The sequence below is a fragment of the Borostomias antarcticus genome (genome assembly GCF_949987555.1).
Source record: "Borostomias antarcticus genome assembly, chromosome: 23".
Classification (NCBI taxonomy): Eukaryota; Metazoa; Chordata; class Actinopteri; order Stomiiformes; family Stomiidae; genus Borostomias; species Borostomias antarcticus.
Window position 1 is genome coordinate 18,252,984 of NC_140256.1, and position 14,571 is coordinate 18,267,554.

Below are 14,571 nucleotides of genomic sequence, written 5' to 3' on the forward strand. Positions count from 1 at the left end.
TTGGATTGGGCTACAAGTTCCTCCTAACATTGTCATTCAGTCAAGTCGCCTGTGAGAGGACCTTCTCAACTCTAAAATATGTGAAGAATCGACTGAGGAGCACCCTGACCCAGGAGCATCTGGAGGCATTCATGCTCATGTGCACAGAGAAGGAGATTCTAATGGCTCTGGACACTGATGGAGTGATTGACAGGGTCGCAGAGACAAGTGGCCAGCTGCGACGCCTGCTGGTGATGTAAGGTAGGACACCCTCTATTTATTTTGGGTTTCTGAGAAGGTATAAGCCTGTATGCCTTCAAGTTGGTTGTTTTAATCTCTGAATATTAGTATTGAATTGACTGATGTATTTTTGTATAATAATTAGTCAGTGTTTTTGTATAGTGTGTGGAAGCATATAGGGGATTATAGGTAGATACGCGCGGGCCAGTACCAGATTGTGGGCCGGTGTGTGGGCCAGATTGGGGGCCGGTGAGTGGGCCGGTGTGCCTGAATGTCCCGGGCTGAATTTGTGTCCCAATCCGCCCCTGGTTGCAGCCGATCACCTTCTCGGTGGATCGGATGACACACTGCAGTTTGGCCCTGTCTTTGGCTGTAGCGGCAGAGTACTAGATGGACACCCTGTGTGTTATGAAAACGTTGCACCTATGGCAGCTGAGAGATAATACGGCGGGAGATACAGCAGAGTTTATATATCAGTCTGCTGATTGGGTAACACCTCTGCCACATCCACCAAGCAAGAGAAAACCAATCTCAAAGCCCGTTGCACACCGTTTCAAAACGAAACCCGGAAACCGTAGCAAATCGGTGCACATCGTTTTCAGATTGAACTCGCCCCTTGTGATTCTCACAACAGGAAGTGCGTCAGAGCGTTTCCTCCTTCTGTGGCTGGACACACGTGTTGAAAACATTCAGCTAAACTGTATCACGTTTTATTTGATATTTTCCTCTTTTGAGAGTGATCGTACAATAGAAAATGCCGAAAGTTAAGGCAGAAAAGAAAAGCAGACAGCACCAAGAGGTGAAAAACCAAGGTTTGTTTTAACCGCCGTATCTAGATATCAGTTAGCTCAAGTTAATGTTAGCACTAGCTAACGTAGGCTACGCGATTTCATAGCTCATTTAAGGCTTTGCTCTAATATACTAGATACTAAAGGCGTTTTACTACGTTACGCAATTGTATGATGTGCGTCTTAAATCCCTATTTGTGTTTAGGGATCATGTTCAACACGGGCATCGGGCAGCACATCCTGAAGAACCCCCTGGTAGTCAATGGGATCATTGAAAAGGTAAGGCACTGGTTCTTATGCCGAGAGAGTTTGTTGTTCAGTTGTCATGCAACTGGTTATTTCACTATTAACAATGGTACAGATAGATTGCTGATCTGACTAGTTCATTGTTTTTACAGTTAGATCTTCTTACACGTCTGTTTGTCTCTGTTTGTCTTCAGGCGGCCCTCAGGCCCACAGATGTAGTGTTAGAGGTGGGGCCTGGAACTGGGAACATGACAGTCAAGCTACTTGAGAAAGCCAAAAAGGTGGGGAATCTGTTCATACTGAAAGCATGAGATTGGTTTGAGTACCGAGGTACTTAGGGTGATTATCTTGTCTGTCTTTCAAGGTAGTGGCATGTGAGTTGGACGGCAGGCTGGTGGCTGAGCTTCAGAAGAGAGTGCAGTGCACGTGAGTAGCTGGTATTGTAACAAACATAGACAAGAAACCAGGTCTAAGTTGCTGTAAAGATATATGATTAAGTAAGGGATAATCAACGAGTAGGTGTGTGTTAAACGGTTTTAAGGCACGACGTGGAGGCGAAGAACCATGGTTGCCTCCGCGAAGTACCTTTAAACCGTTTAACGCTCACCTATGAGTTGATTATCCCACTTATACCATGGCCCCACATGCCAAAGATACATAAATATGTGCCATTTACTCGCATGTTCTACATTAAAATATAAAGAAATGTTATTTATGTGTTGCTCATTGCTGAGTGTCATTATAGTCCCTAACTACTAAATCACGTTGCTATGGAATTAAAAATTGCATATCATATTTCTTGGAGGAACAGCGATGACATCCAATAGTTAACATGGGTTTGGAACCGTAAGTGAAATGGAAAGTGTCCGTTACCTTTTCTTTCAGCAATGTCTCTCAACCCTGGATATCAACCAATGAGCCTAGCAACCCAAACTAGCTATTCCATAGCCTACTGTACCCGTATATCTATGACTGTAGCTACTGTACCCATATATCTATGACTGTAGCTACCTGATATTGCTAGATAGCAATGAGAGAAGTGTAGGCTACTGCATATTTGCTGTGCAACATATAAATCGTCCAGCTGTCAAACCTAGTTGCCAACAAACTATGTATGATAGCCAGATTGTCCTCAACTCCAAAAGTATTGTTTTCATGTCGTGGTATATCACTGTCAGTCGTATCTTACGTTCATTGCGAGTTGATTTGCGAGGACGGGAGGTGTCATATCATTATGTGAAACCACAGGGTATTAGAATCCAGTAATTGCCTCTTCACACTGTGATATATTTGGATGCCTTATATACTGTAAATGAATAAACGAGGCGGAGACCGTTTTCCATACGTCTGGCTTCTTTTACTGCAACTCTTAGACTGACGTTACAAAATCATATCTGGCTACTACACCACTAACGTGCACCACCACGTTATAACACCAAGTGAAAAAACTGTTTTTGATTTAGGGACAGTGAGGTGTCTGGCTATCATAAAGAGTTTGTTTGCAAATAGATTTGACAACTGGACAATGGATGCGTTGCACAGCAAATATACAGTATCCAACACTTCGTTCATGGCTAGCTAGCAATGGTACAGCAGGCTATGGGATGAGCTCAATGGTACAGCAGGCTATGGGATGAGCTCAATGGTACAGCAGGCTATGGGATGAGCTCAGTGGTCCAGCAGGCTATGGGATGAGCTCATTTGGGTTGCTGTCAAAGTCGGCGCATTGATTTAGATCGGTAATTAAATTTCAGCCGAACTACGTGTGCTACGTGTGCGTATACACGGTTTTAACTGTCTGCTGGCCAATCGGGAAAGAGTATTAACCCAGGCCATGGTATAAGTTTAAGTGATGTCTGTTCTTGTGGTCCATAACAGACCCATGCAGACCAAACTACAGATATTGGTGGGAGATGTCCTGAAAACAGAACTACCTTTCTTCGATGTGTGTGTGGCCAACTTGCCATATCAGGTAAGAATGTATACTCTATATCAACAGTGACATATGATATTTACAGATTGATTAATTGCAGAGCACTTTACATTCCGCTTTGAACTAACAGAAATACACACTGTTTCATTGTTGGCCAGATTTCGTCGCCTTTTGTCTTTAAGTTGCTACTGCACAGGCCTTTTTTCAGGTAAGACATATAACTGCAATAAGTGATTGGCTGGTGGAACTGCCACCACATTGCCCCCCAATACAGGTACATAAGACACATACTCAATCTAAGAGATGCTGTGTTTAACATTGGGCCATGACAGGTGTGCAGTGCTGATGTTCCAGAGAGAGTTTGCTATGCGCTTGGTTGCCAAGCCAGGAGACAAGCTGTACTGCAGACTGTCCATCAACACCCAGCTTCTGGCACGCATAGATCACCTAATGAAGGTCAGTGTTCAGTAATCCTCCCCGAAACTGGCAACACGATTAGTTCATTCTCAGCTCCCTAAGACGAAACTGTTTGTCTACCTGCCTTTGACCAGTCAGTGGGGACAGAACACAGCCCTGGGAGGCTCCCGTGTTGAGGGTGAGGGAGGATGAGGTTTGAGGCAGGATGAGGTGTGAGGGAGGATGAGGTTTGAGGGAGGATGAGGTGTTCCTTGATCAGCTTCTCAAAGCACTTCATCACCACGGAGGTGAGAGCTACCAGGCGGTAGTCATTGAGCCAGAGCGGTTTTGGCTTCTTCGGTACGGGGATGATGGAGGACTTCTTGAAGCATGTGGGGACAATGGACTGGTCCAGGGACAGGTTGAATATCACTGTGAACACAGGAGCCAGTTGGTCGGCGCACGCCTTGAGGACACGCCTTGCGTTACCGCCTGGTCCCGCGGCTTTCCTGGTGTTCACCTGTTTAAACACCCTTCTGATGTCGTGTTAAGAGATAATGAGTGCCCTGTTCCCCTCCGCTCTCCTCCGCCTCAGGGGCGACAGCCGTCCGGCCGTTGTTGGTCTCACAGCGAGCATAGAAAGTGTTGAGGCTGTTCAGGAGAGCAGCGTCTACACCTCCTGAGGAGGATGGAGATCCCTTATAGTCAGTCATGGTGTTTAGTCCCTGCCACACTGACGCCACCTTGTTTGAATTTTAATTCCATCTTGGCTTCCTTCATGAGGTGCAAAGGTGTGAGGTCAATGTGTTCTTACTGCTGCTTGCAACGTAGAATCAAACCGGTCCTCTTTTTCAGGTGGGGAAGAATAATTTCCGGCCTCCTCCCAAAGTGGAGTCCAGTGTTGTCAGGATAGAGCCCAAGAACCCACCTCCTCCGGTCAACTTCCAGGTGAGTCCTGCTGCTTGGCGACCTGTAGGAAGGTCATAGGTCACTATCGTTGGAGTACCTCTTTATAAAAGGAGACGTTGCCCAGCAGAGCCCCCTTTTTAATTAAAGGTATTCGTGTTCTTGTCGTCTTAACAGGAATGGGACGGCCTCGTCAGAATCGCATTCGTGAGGAAAAACAAAACTCTCAACGCTTCTTTCAAGTGAGTACCAGACCCCAGCCACAGCAAGACTTGAGGCCATTCAAATGACCCACCATAGTCTACAGGCGCCAACAGAGCACGAACATCACATGACATCACATGACAACATCAGCATGAGATGATCGTTGTTGTTGTTGTCTGCAGGTCCACTGCTGTTGAGCAGCTGCTGGAGAAGAATTACAGGATCCACTGTTCTGTACACAACGTGGTGAGAACACCGACACCACCACACCTTCCCTAGGCCCTGTTCACACCTGCCATTAAAGGACAGCTTCGGAATTTAGCTTATTTACGATCATATACAACGGCCGATATCAAAGTTTTGTCACAAATGTTGCACTCTTAAGATATAGCCCATCGCCGCTAACACACTCAGTTGATCCATAGGTGCATAGACAAAATCCCTCAAAAACACCATAAACTCTAGTTTTCAAAGACAGAAAACTCACCTAGCGGTCACTGGTGTCCGTTGATGTTCTGGCATAAATATGCTTCCGATCGGGTTTTATTGATCATAGTATATCCATTAATTTGTATTGACTACAAAGCCAGAGATGTTTAGATACGTCCGCGTCCCATATTTGTTTTGATCAACAAACACTTCTACCTAACCCATATCAATGAAATACCAGCTGCAAAGCAATCCTAGGCTTCTCAACTTGTTGTTGTGTAGACCTGTGACCCGGAAGCTGCTCTTCTTCTATGGTAGCCTCCAAACTCAGTCAAGAGGAATTTTACAAACGTATGTACTGCGAGTGAAAATAGTTCTATGCTAAATGATCAATAAAACCCAATCGGAAGCATACTTTGTGCCGATTTTTTTGTCAGAACATCGACACCAGTAGACCGCCTATATCCCGGGAGTGCACCGTATGACGAAACTTTGATACCCTCCGTTGTATGATCGTAAATAACCTTATAACATGGCTTATAATGCTAAATTCATTTAACGTGCGTCTTCGAGGGAGCCAATCACAAATAGTCAATAGACCCATTCACTGGTGTCCTAGAACAAGGAGGATGTGCCAACAGTACTGATAAACACTCTTCTTTCATTGTCGTTCTCTGCACCTGCTGAAACTTTGGTTTCCGTCTTAAGCTTTTAGGAGCATTAAGACCAGCGTTGTTTTACCTGATCAATAACAGGAAATCCCAGCCGACTTCAGCATCACGAAGAAGATCGAGGCTGTCCTGCAGGAGGCCGAGTTCAGTGACAAGAGAGCCCGCTCCATGGACATAGATGATTTCATGGTGTAAGTAAAGAGTGGATAAGGGCTGAATTAGTCCCGTCGACGTGGTGTAATTTAGTGTGGTGTAATTTAGTGGCTCTGTGGTACGTTGAAGCTAATCATTCCCCCGTCCACAGACTCCTTCACGCCTTCAACTCTGCCGGGATCCACTTCTCCTAATTAGCCGGAGGCGCAAGACTGAACCACCGAACGAACAGATATGCTCACACAGAGGAACCCCATGCAACGAGTCAAAGGGACATGAGCCTTGGTGCCTTACCTGGGAGGATTAAAGACTCACAGAAGTCTCCTATGCTTTGCAGAAATGTACATATGAGCTGAGTGGTAATTGTGCTCAGTGGTGATGCAAGTATCTGATCTGGTGTAATGTGGTACACCATCTCCAGCAAAGCACAGGCAAAATCAGTGTGTAGCCTGAATATGCCATGTTCCTGCTGCCCAGTGTTTTTGGATGAGCCCGCCTGAGCTTGGAACTGCATCCTCCCAGGTGTCGGGACCTGGAACGCAGACGATCTCACAAGCTTTGTCAGAGCTCCAGCCAGATGAGGTTAATAGCCTGGCTGAAATTCTTCACCTCGTCTTTGAAATAGAACCTGTAAGTTCAGCCTCCGTCTGTAACCAAATGTTAGACACCCTTTGATCAATCTGAACAACACCCCTGCTATCATAAGTGTCAAAAATAAAACATGTTGGTCATTTACTCAGTGTTAGACAGAGTTTACCCTGAATACTATTTCTAGTGGTAGCCCTTTATTGGACCAGATATGCTCTTAAAGGCACTTGTTTGGAGGGGTTCACATTTCAACCTGTGTGCACAATTATACACGCAACGTCTTTCCCTCTCCTCATGAAGACTGCACTCCAGCTGTAGTCCCCGGTCCTGCCTCTAGATGGCGCTGCTCAACTGGGGTCACGTTATCGAGTGGCTGAATCCGCTGACCTCTGGAGGCTGAGTCTCCACTCTCTCCCTTCCTGACCACTCTGGCTGTCTGTCTGGGCCCTGCAGAGACAGAACATCCCTCAGCTCAACACCGCTCACTGTGTACAGAGCTGAACGTGAATAGAGCTGAACGTGAACAGAGCTATATGAACACAGGTCCAAACAGAACTGAACGTGAACAGAGCTGAACGTGAACAGAGCTATATGAACACAGGTCCAAACAGAACTGAACGTGAACAGAGCTGAACGTGAACAGAGCTATATGAACACGGGGGTCCAAATGGGCAGATGTCAAATCATCAAACAGGTGATTTCTTTATTACTTCAGCCAGCATGAGATTTGGCGCAGACACTGAGCGACGAACCCAGCAGTAGGTCAGTGGTATGTACTATACATTTGTTAATAGCCATTTTTGTTTTTATTTTTTACTAATGTGTTAAATTGGAACAAAGAATACAACACAAATGTTACTGTAAGTAAAAACGGGAAACAAGTGGACTGGGTTGCCACAAAACCTGATATGGCACAAAACGGAAGTAAACTACAGGTAAGATCCAACAAAGTTGTCTTGGAGACACAAGTAGATATGAGAGAGGCAACACAACAACTTCAATCGGACTTCTCTCCAACTATTCACCTTCCCCCACTGTTACAAAGAGAGATGGAAGGAAGAAGGGGCCTCTGGATCTACAGAGGAACAGATACAGATTGTAAAGGGCCAACTGAGTGGAGGACCCAATCAAGCATGGTGTTGATGGAGAATGGCGGTGTGTGTACATATGGTATTGCGGTGTGCACATGCATACATGTCGGCCAGAGCCATCCTCCGGGGGCGTAGAATTTTATACAACCTAAAGCACGATCAACAAGGACATCTTCTGAAGCCTTCTGAATTCAACAACTGTTCAATTGAAAGACAGTACAAAGAAGTACAAAGAAGTATAAAAGTAAATAAATAAAATAGACGGCAAGAAACTAAAGACCATCGGTGGAAAATGATCAAATCAACTCGAAACAAAAAAAGAAAGGAGGGTTCTAAAAGAATCAACATATGCTTCATCCTCCCCGTGAGTCCTGATGACGTTGTAGAGAACAGCCTTGGCTTGTGTGGGCAGGAAAGTAAAGTGAACCTCTAGGATCTGATTGTAAAAACAGACAAGTCCTTTTCCTTTGTCTTTTCACAGCAGCCAGCGGTGACGGCTTGGACAGCCGTACTGAGACAGCGCCTCTAGTGGTCATGTTCCTGGATGTGCCGCCCCCCCCCCTCCAACCCCAGAACACAGAGCAGCCCCCCCTCCAGTCTAGAGGGGCCGCAGCCTCTTGGGATTGATCTGCTTACTGGCCTGTTCCTCCTCCTGGAGCGACGAGCGGAATGACTTCACTTTATCTGGAGGGGGAGAATGAACCAGATATCAACACAAAGACAAGCCACACATTTCACCTGAATTTCCAATCTGTAACGTATGGAGAAAGTTCACTTGAATAACCAGCTGGAGACAGTTGTTACAGTATTCCAAGCGATAATGCCAGTGGATAGCCCTCGCTCACGTCAAAAAATAATTGAGCCGAACGACGTATCTCCTAATGGTCCTAAGCACGCAGACGTATCTCCTAATGGTCCTCAGCACGCAGACGTATCTCCTAATGGTCCTCAGCACACAGACGTATCTCCTAATGGTCCTAAGCACGCAGACGTATCTCCTAATGGTCCTCAGCACGCATTTCCTAAAGCTGTAGCTACGCAGTACAGAGCGTTGTTCCTAGAACCGTGTTGGTAGATGTTCCTCCCTACCTCGGAGCTCAGTGAGGATGTCTATCTTCTGGTCCAGGATGTTCTCCAGCTGAGTGGCGTACGTGTCCACGTCATAGTCCACCTCCTCCGTCATCTCCAGCAGGACCTTCTCGTCCTCCAACCAGCGGATCGACTCCTGCATACAGAACACAGCAGGGCCTCTTCATACTCTGGACCGGACTATCTTACTCCTACTGATGGAAAGTTACAACTCTGGCTTCTTTGGTAGGTAATATTTTTTTAAATTCAAGTCAATATTCCTTTATGACTTGTTGGTTCTGACCAGAGCAGATGTAAGTGGACGTGAGACAGTGGTCTGACCTGGAAGACGGCGCGGTGGTCCTCCAGAACCTGCTCCTCCATCTCCACCATCTGAGACACGGCCTCGTGGAAGGTGAAGAGCTGGGGCGACACCTCCTCCTCCTGCGGAGAGACAGGACCATCAGGCAGGGCCAGGAACGCTCACTCAGAACCGCTACGGCCTCACGGAGGCTAAAGAACCGTCCAGGCAGGGCCAGGAACGCTCACTCAGAACCGCTACGGCCTCACGGAGGCTAAAGAACCGTCCAGGCAGGGCCAGGGACGCTCACTCAGAACCGCTACGGCCTCACGGAGGCTAAAGAACCGTCCAGGCAGGGTCAGGAACGCTCACTCAGAACCGCTACGGCCTCACGGAGGCTAAAGAACCGTCCAGGCAGGGCCAGGAACGCTCACTCAGAACCGCTACGGCCTCACGGAGGCTAAAGGAGCAGCTCCCTCCAGAAGGATGCTAGAAAACCACCAGTCCCCACCCTCTCCCTTCCCCCTAGGGATAGACCCATTATCCATATTCAACATTTTTATCGGTAACAATTATCGGTATCCGGTATTAATTGTTCTAAATCCAATTGCAGAACAAATTAATTTGTTTTCAAATGCGCTACATTGACTCTGATGCAGCCAACTCTGTATTCACTACTCTGGTCTGGAGGGTCAACGTCCCGTCCATGGCACTATCTGACCAGCACAGGCTGCACAAAGTTGTGTGTTATTCTAAAATTTGACACTTCATTTTAATTTTCACTGAAAATGTATATCAGTTGTCGTGAATTTATTATTGCCGTTATTAATAATAATCGGTATCGCCCCTGAAAAAGTGACACACACACACACACACACACACACACACACACACACACACACACACACACACACACACACACACACACACACCACACACACCACAGAGGCGGGTGTTCCATCAACAGCGAGCAGAGTGAGAAGACTGGGTGTGCTCCTTACGTTCTGCTCACAGAGCAGTTTGAGGTCGTCTCTCTGGGGGGAGCTGCCCAGCCACTCCTCATCGTCCAGCAGGTCCAGCTGGTTGTTGACCGTGTTGATGTTGGCGCGACCGCCCTCATTCACCTGGTTAGGATCCACGGTCAGCTCCTTCACTCTGCGGTCACAGGGAGGGCGTGTTATGGTGTACACACACACACACACACACACACACTGCTGCTGCTGAGCAAACATATTCGATGCGGGGCTTGTTCAATTGGGTCAAAACATGCTGAGTATTACAGTAATGCATTGTAATTGGAAGGATGGTGAGGATTAGAATAATTGCTTTGATGTTTTGTCTTATTGAACAGACATGTTATGTGTATTAAAAACAACATGACAGCAATGACACTATGCACAGCCAATGGGGTCACAATCATTGCCGTTTGAAAAAATGCTACAATATGCAAATATTTTAATCACCCAATATATGTTATCTAGAAAGCAAACGGCGCATATGCAAATTCAATTCCAAGTGGTGGTGGCCTGTGGTGTGGCCTAGCCTGATGACGGGGCTGTGTTTAATGAGGGGTGACTGCGCTGACCTGTTCCTTCTGCCCCGCTGGGAAAGAGCTACTTCATCAGGACTGGGGGGAGGTAGCGCAAACAAAGGGTAGCCTCTGCATGTACAATATGAATGGTAGTGTACATAGCTTAGGTAATATATAGTAACGTACACAACTTGGGTATTACCCTCCCGTTAGATATCAATTTGGACAGAGTCAAATGCCACGACTTGGTTTCCCAGTAGAAAGCTTCACTGCTTCTACAATGAGCCACGACGTCGACGCCTCGGGAACAACCATCCATATGGAGTCGGTAGTGAGGATCAGACCCATGGAGGAGGTAGTGATGACCAGACCCTGGTAGTGATGACCAGACCCATGGAGTCGGTAGTGAGGATCAGACCCAGATGGAGTCGGTAGTGAGGATCAGACCCAGATGGAGTCGGTAGTGAGGATCAGACCCATATGGAGTCGGTAGTGATGATCAGACCCATATGGAGTCGGTAGTGAGGATCAGACCCAGATGGAGTCGGTAGTGATGATCAGACCCATATGGAGTCGGTAGTGAGGATCAGACCCAGATGGAGTCGGTGGTGATGATCAGACCCATAAGGAGTCGGTGGTGATGATCAGACCCTGGCTGTTTATGGCGTCATGATGCATAAACAATATATGGGACCGAATGGCGCAAGCACAGGGAAATGATTCAAACAGACGCACAGTGATGCGCGCGCACGCACGCACGCACGCACACACACACACACACACACACACAGTGTCTTGTCTTCTCATTACAGATGAGGAAATGAACAAAGGCATGGCATAGCGCAAAAGATGAGAAGGTCCATGCCGAGGCAGAGGAGGAGCGTGGTGTAGACGGAGAGACGGAGGAGGAGAGGCGTGGTGTAGACGGAGAGACGGAGGAGGAGAGGCGTGGTGTAGACGGAGAGACGGAGGAGGAGAGGCGTGGTGTAGACGGAGAGACGGAGGAGGAGAGGCGTGGTGTAGACGGAGAGACGGAGGAGGAGAGACGGAGGAGGAGAGGCGTGGTGTAGACGGAGAGACGGAGGAGGAGAGGCGTGGTGTAGACGGAGAGACGGAGGAGGAGAGGCGTGGTGTAGACGGAGAGACGGAGGAGGAGAGGCGTGGTGTAGACGGAGAGACGGAGGAGAGGCGTGGTGTAGACGGAGAGATGGAGGAGGAGAGGCGTGGTGTAGACGGAGAGACGGAGGAGGAGAGGCGTTGTGTAGACGGAGAGACGGAGGAGGAGAGGCGTGGTGTAGATGGAGAGACGGAGGAGGAGGAGCGTGGTGTAGACGGAGGAGGAGAGGCGTGGTGTAGACGGAGAGACGGAGGAGGAGAGGCGTGGTGTAGACGGAGAGACGGAGGAGGAGAGGCGTGGTGTAGACGGAGAGACGGAGGAGGAGAGGCGTGGTGTAGACGGAGAGACGGAGGAGGAGAGGCGTGGTGTAGATGGAGAGACGGAGGAGGAGGAGCGTGGTGTAGACGGAGAGACGGAGGAGGAGAGGCGTGGTGTAGAAGGAGAGACGGAGGAGGAGAGGCGTGGTGTAGACGGAGAGACGGAGGAGAGGCGTGGTGTAGACGGAGAGACGGAGGAGGAGAGGCGTGGTGTAGACGGAGAGACGGAGGAGGAGAGGCGTGGTGTAGACGGAGAGACGGAGGAGGAGAGGCGTGGTGTAGAAGGAGAGACGGAGGAGGAGGAGAGGCGTGGTGTAGACGGAGAGACGGAGGAGGAGAGGCGTGGTGTAGACGGAGAGACGGAGGAGGAGAGGCGTGGTGTAGACGGAGAGACGGAGGAGGAGAGGCGTGGTGTAGACGGAGAGACGGAGGAGGAGAGGCGTGGTGTAGACGGAGAGACGGAGGAGGAGAGGCGTGGTGTAGACGGAGGAGGAGAGGCGTGGTGTAGACGGAGAGACGGAGGAGGAGAGGCGTGGTGTAGACGGAGAGACGGAGGAGGAGAGGCGTGGTGTAGACGGAGAGACGGAGGAGGAGAGGCGTGGTGTAGACGGAGACGGAGGAGAGAAATGAAGAAAGGGAATGGGATACACAGAACAGCCCATGAGAAAGATGAACCATGTGCTCTAGCGTGTATTCATTGAACGCCTACAGTATTACATGCAGCGACGGCATGCAGCCTTAGCAGGCATGTTGAAGTAGTGTAAGTGTGTGTGTGTGTGTGTTGCTATGAGATAAGGAGCGCTCGACCTGCTGGGAGAGGTAGCAGCAAAGTCATCATCGTACTCAAAGGTATTGGTGGGCGAGAGATCAGGGCGACCTCCGCCCCCCTGGGAGAAGGGGATGTCCGAGGGACTGATCCCAAACTCCTTTACTCTGCACAGACCGCCACAGGAAAGAGGAGAGGAAAGAGGAGAGAAAGAGAAGACGAGGGGGTCAGACAGAACTACTGAGAGGAAGGAAAGAGGCATTTTCAACTCAACATCTGTCACTCACTCAGCCATTCAAATGTGTATCTGGAACAATTGCAAGCCGAGGGGACAAAACATGTTACCCATTAAGGATGTGCACAACGACTATTTTTCATAGTCGATTAATCAGTGGGTGGTATGAACGATTAATCGTTTTTTTGGCTGACATTCGAAAGATTTGATCTTGATGAACGATTTAAAAGAAGTGTTTATTTGAATGAAAAAAGTAAAGACCAAATTCCATTGATTTTGACGCTGTTATTTAGCCGCCCTTCCAGTCAATATTGCGCCACAGGACGGATGATGCTCGACATTAGTTCAGTTAAATTTAAATATTTTTTAAAGGATAATATAATAATGACCACAATTTGACCAAAATCAATTAGTGACCAAAAATCAACTTGGAACGATAAAAATGTGACTGTTATGAATGATTAATCGATTAATTGGACCCATCCCTATTACCCATTAGCTAGTGAAGCACCTTGGTGTGTGTGTGTGTGTGAGCCCACCTGTTAGCGTAGCGTAGCGTGTTGAGGGTGTTCTCACAGGAGGTCATTCCAGGAGAGATGGTGGAGATCTGCACAGGGCAAGAGTGGGTAGAGGGTGTTCAGGGTAGAGGGTGTTCAGGGTAGAGGGTGTTTGTTCAGGGTAGAGGGTGTTTGTTCAGGGTAAATGGTAAATGGTAAATGGACGGCACTTATATAGCGCTTTTCCACCTTAGCGGCACTCAAAGCGCTTTACAATGGCCTCTCATTCACCCATTCACACACACATTCACACACCAATGGCGGCAGCTGCCATGCAAGGTGCTAACCTGCTCATTGGGAGCAATTTGGTGTTAGGTGTCTTGCTCAAGGACACTTTGACATGTAGACAGTCAGAGCTGGGATTCGAACCACTGACCCTTCGATCACTGAACGACCTGCTCTACCAACTGAGCTACAGCCGCCCTCGGGTAGAGGGTGTGTGTTCAGGGTAGAGGGTGTTCAGGGTGGAGGGTGTTCAGGGTAGAGGGTGTGTGTTCAGGGTAGAGGGTGTTCAGGGTGGAGGGTGTTCAGGGTAGAGGGTGTTCAGGGTAGAGGGTGTGTGTTCAGGGTAGAGGGTGTTCAGGGTAGAGGGTGTTCAGGGTAGAGGGTGTGTGTTCAGGGTAGAGGGTGTGTGTTCAGGGTAGAGGGTGTGTGTTCAGGGTAGAGGGTGTTCAGGGTAGAGGGTGTTCAGGGTAGAGGGTGTGTGTTCAGGGTAGAGGGTGTGTGTTCAGGGTAGAGGGTGTGTGTTCAGGGTAGAGGGTGTGTGTTCAGGGTAGAGGGTGTGTGTTCAGGGTAGAGGGTGTTCAGGGTAGAGGGTGTTCAGGGTAGAGGGTGTTCAGGGTAGAGGGTGTTCAGGGTAGAGGGTGTTCAGGGTAGAGGGTGTTCAGGGTAGAGGGTGTTCAGGGTAGAGGGTGTGTGTTCAGGGTAGAGGGTGTTCAGGGTAGATGGTGTTCAGGGTAGAGGGTGTTCAGGGTAGAGGGTGTTCAGGGTAGAGGGTGTTCAGGGTAGAGGGTGTTCAGGGTAGAGGGTGTTCAGGGTAGAGGGTGTTCAGGGTA

At 48.5% G+C, this 14,571-nt stretch overlaps 2 protein-coding genes across 2 annotated transcripts in view; one reads left to right on the plus strand and one right to left on the minus strand.

Moving 5' to 3' along the window:
* The first annotated feature begins 886 nt into the window (after positions 1-886).
* dimt1l (DIM1 dimethyladenosine transferase 1-like) lies at positions 887-6,670 on the plus strand. Its single transcript, XM_084457122.1, has 12 exons — positions 887-1,031; positions 1,213-1,286; positions 1,448-1,534; positions 1,618-1,679; positions 3,132-3,225; positions 3,345-3,394; positions 3,519-3,642; positions 4,438-4,530; positions 4,666-4,730; positions 4,875-4,938; positions 5,877-5,983; positions 6,097-6,670. The coding sequence occupies exons 1-12, from the start codon at positions 974-976 to the stop codon at positions 6,137-6,139; spliced, it is 921 nt and encodes a 306-aa protein (XP_084313248.1). The 5' UTR covers positions 887-973; the 3' UTR covers positions 6,140-6,670.
* Positions 6,671-8,222: 1,552 nt separating this feature from the next.
* LOC311324599 (kinesin-like protein KIF2A) overlaps positions 8,223-14,571 on the minus strand; it is a gene marked incomplete at its 3' end in the record, with an annotated part of 27,995 nt that continues 21,646 nt past the window's right edge. Inside the window, exons 16-20 of the mRNA XM_084457090.1 lie at positions 13,499-13,566; positions 9,995-10,148; positions 9,035-9,136; positions 8,714-8,849; positions 8,223-8,308 (exon numbers count right to left, since the gene is read on the minus strand). Of these exons, the coding sequence (XP_084313216.1) occupies positions 8,223-8,308; positions 8,714-8,849; positions 9,035-9,136; positions 9,995-10,148; positions 13,499-13,566 (546 nt within the window). The remainder of the gene's footprint in view (positions 8,309-8,713; positions 8,850-9,034; positions 9,137-9,994; positions 10,149-13,498; positions 13,567-14,571) is intronic.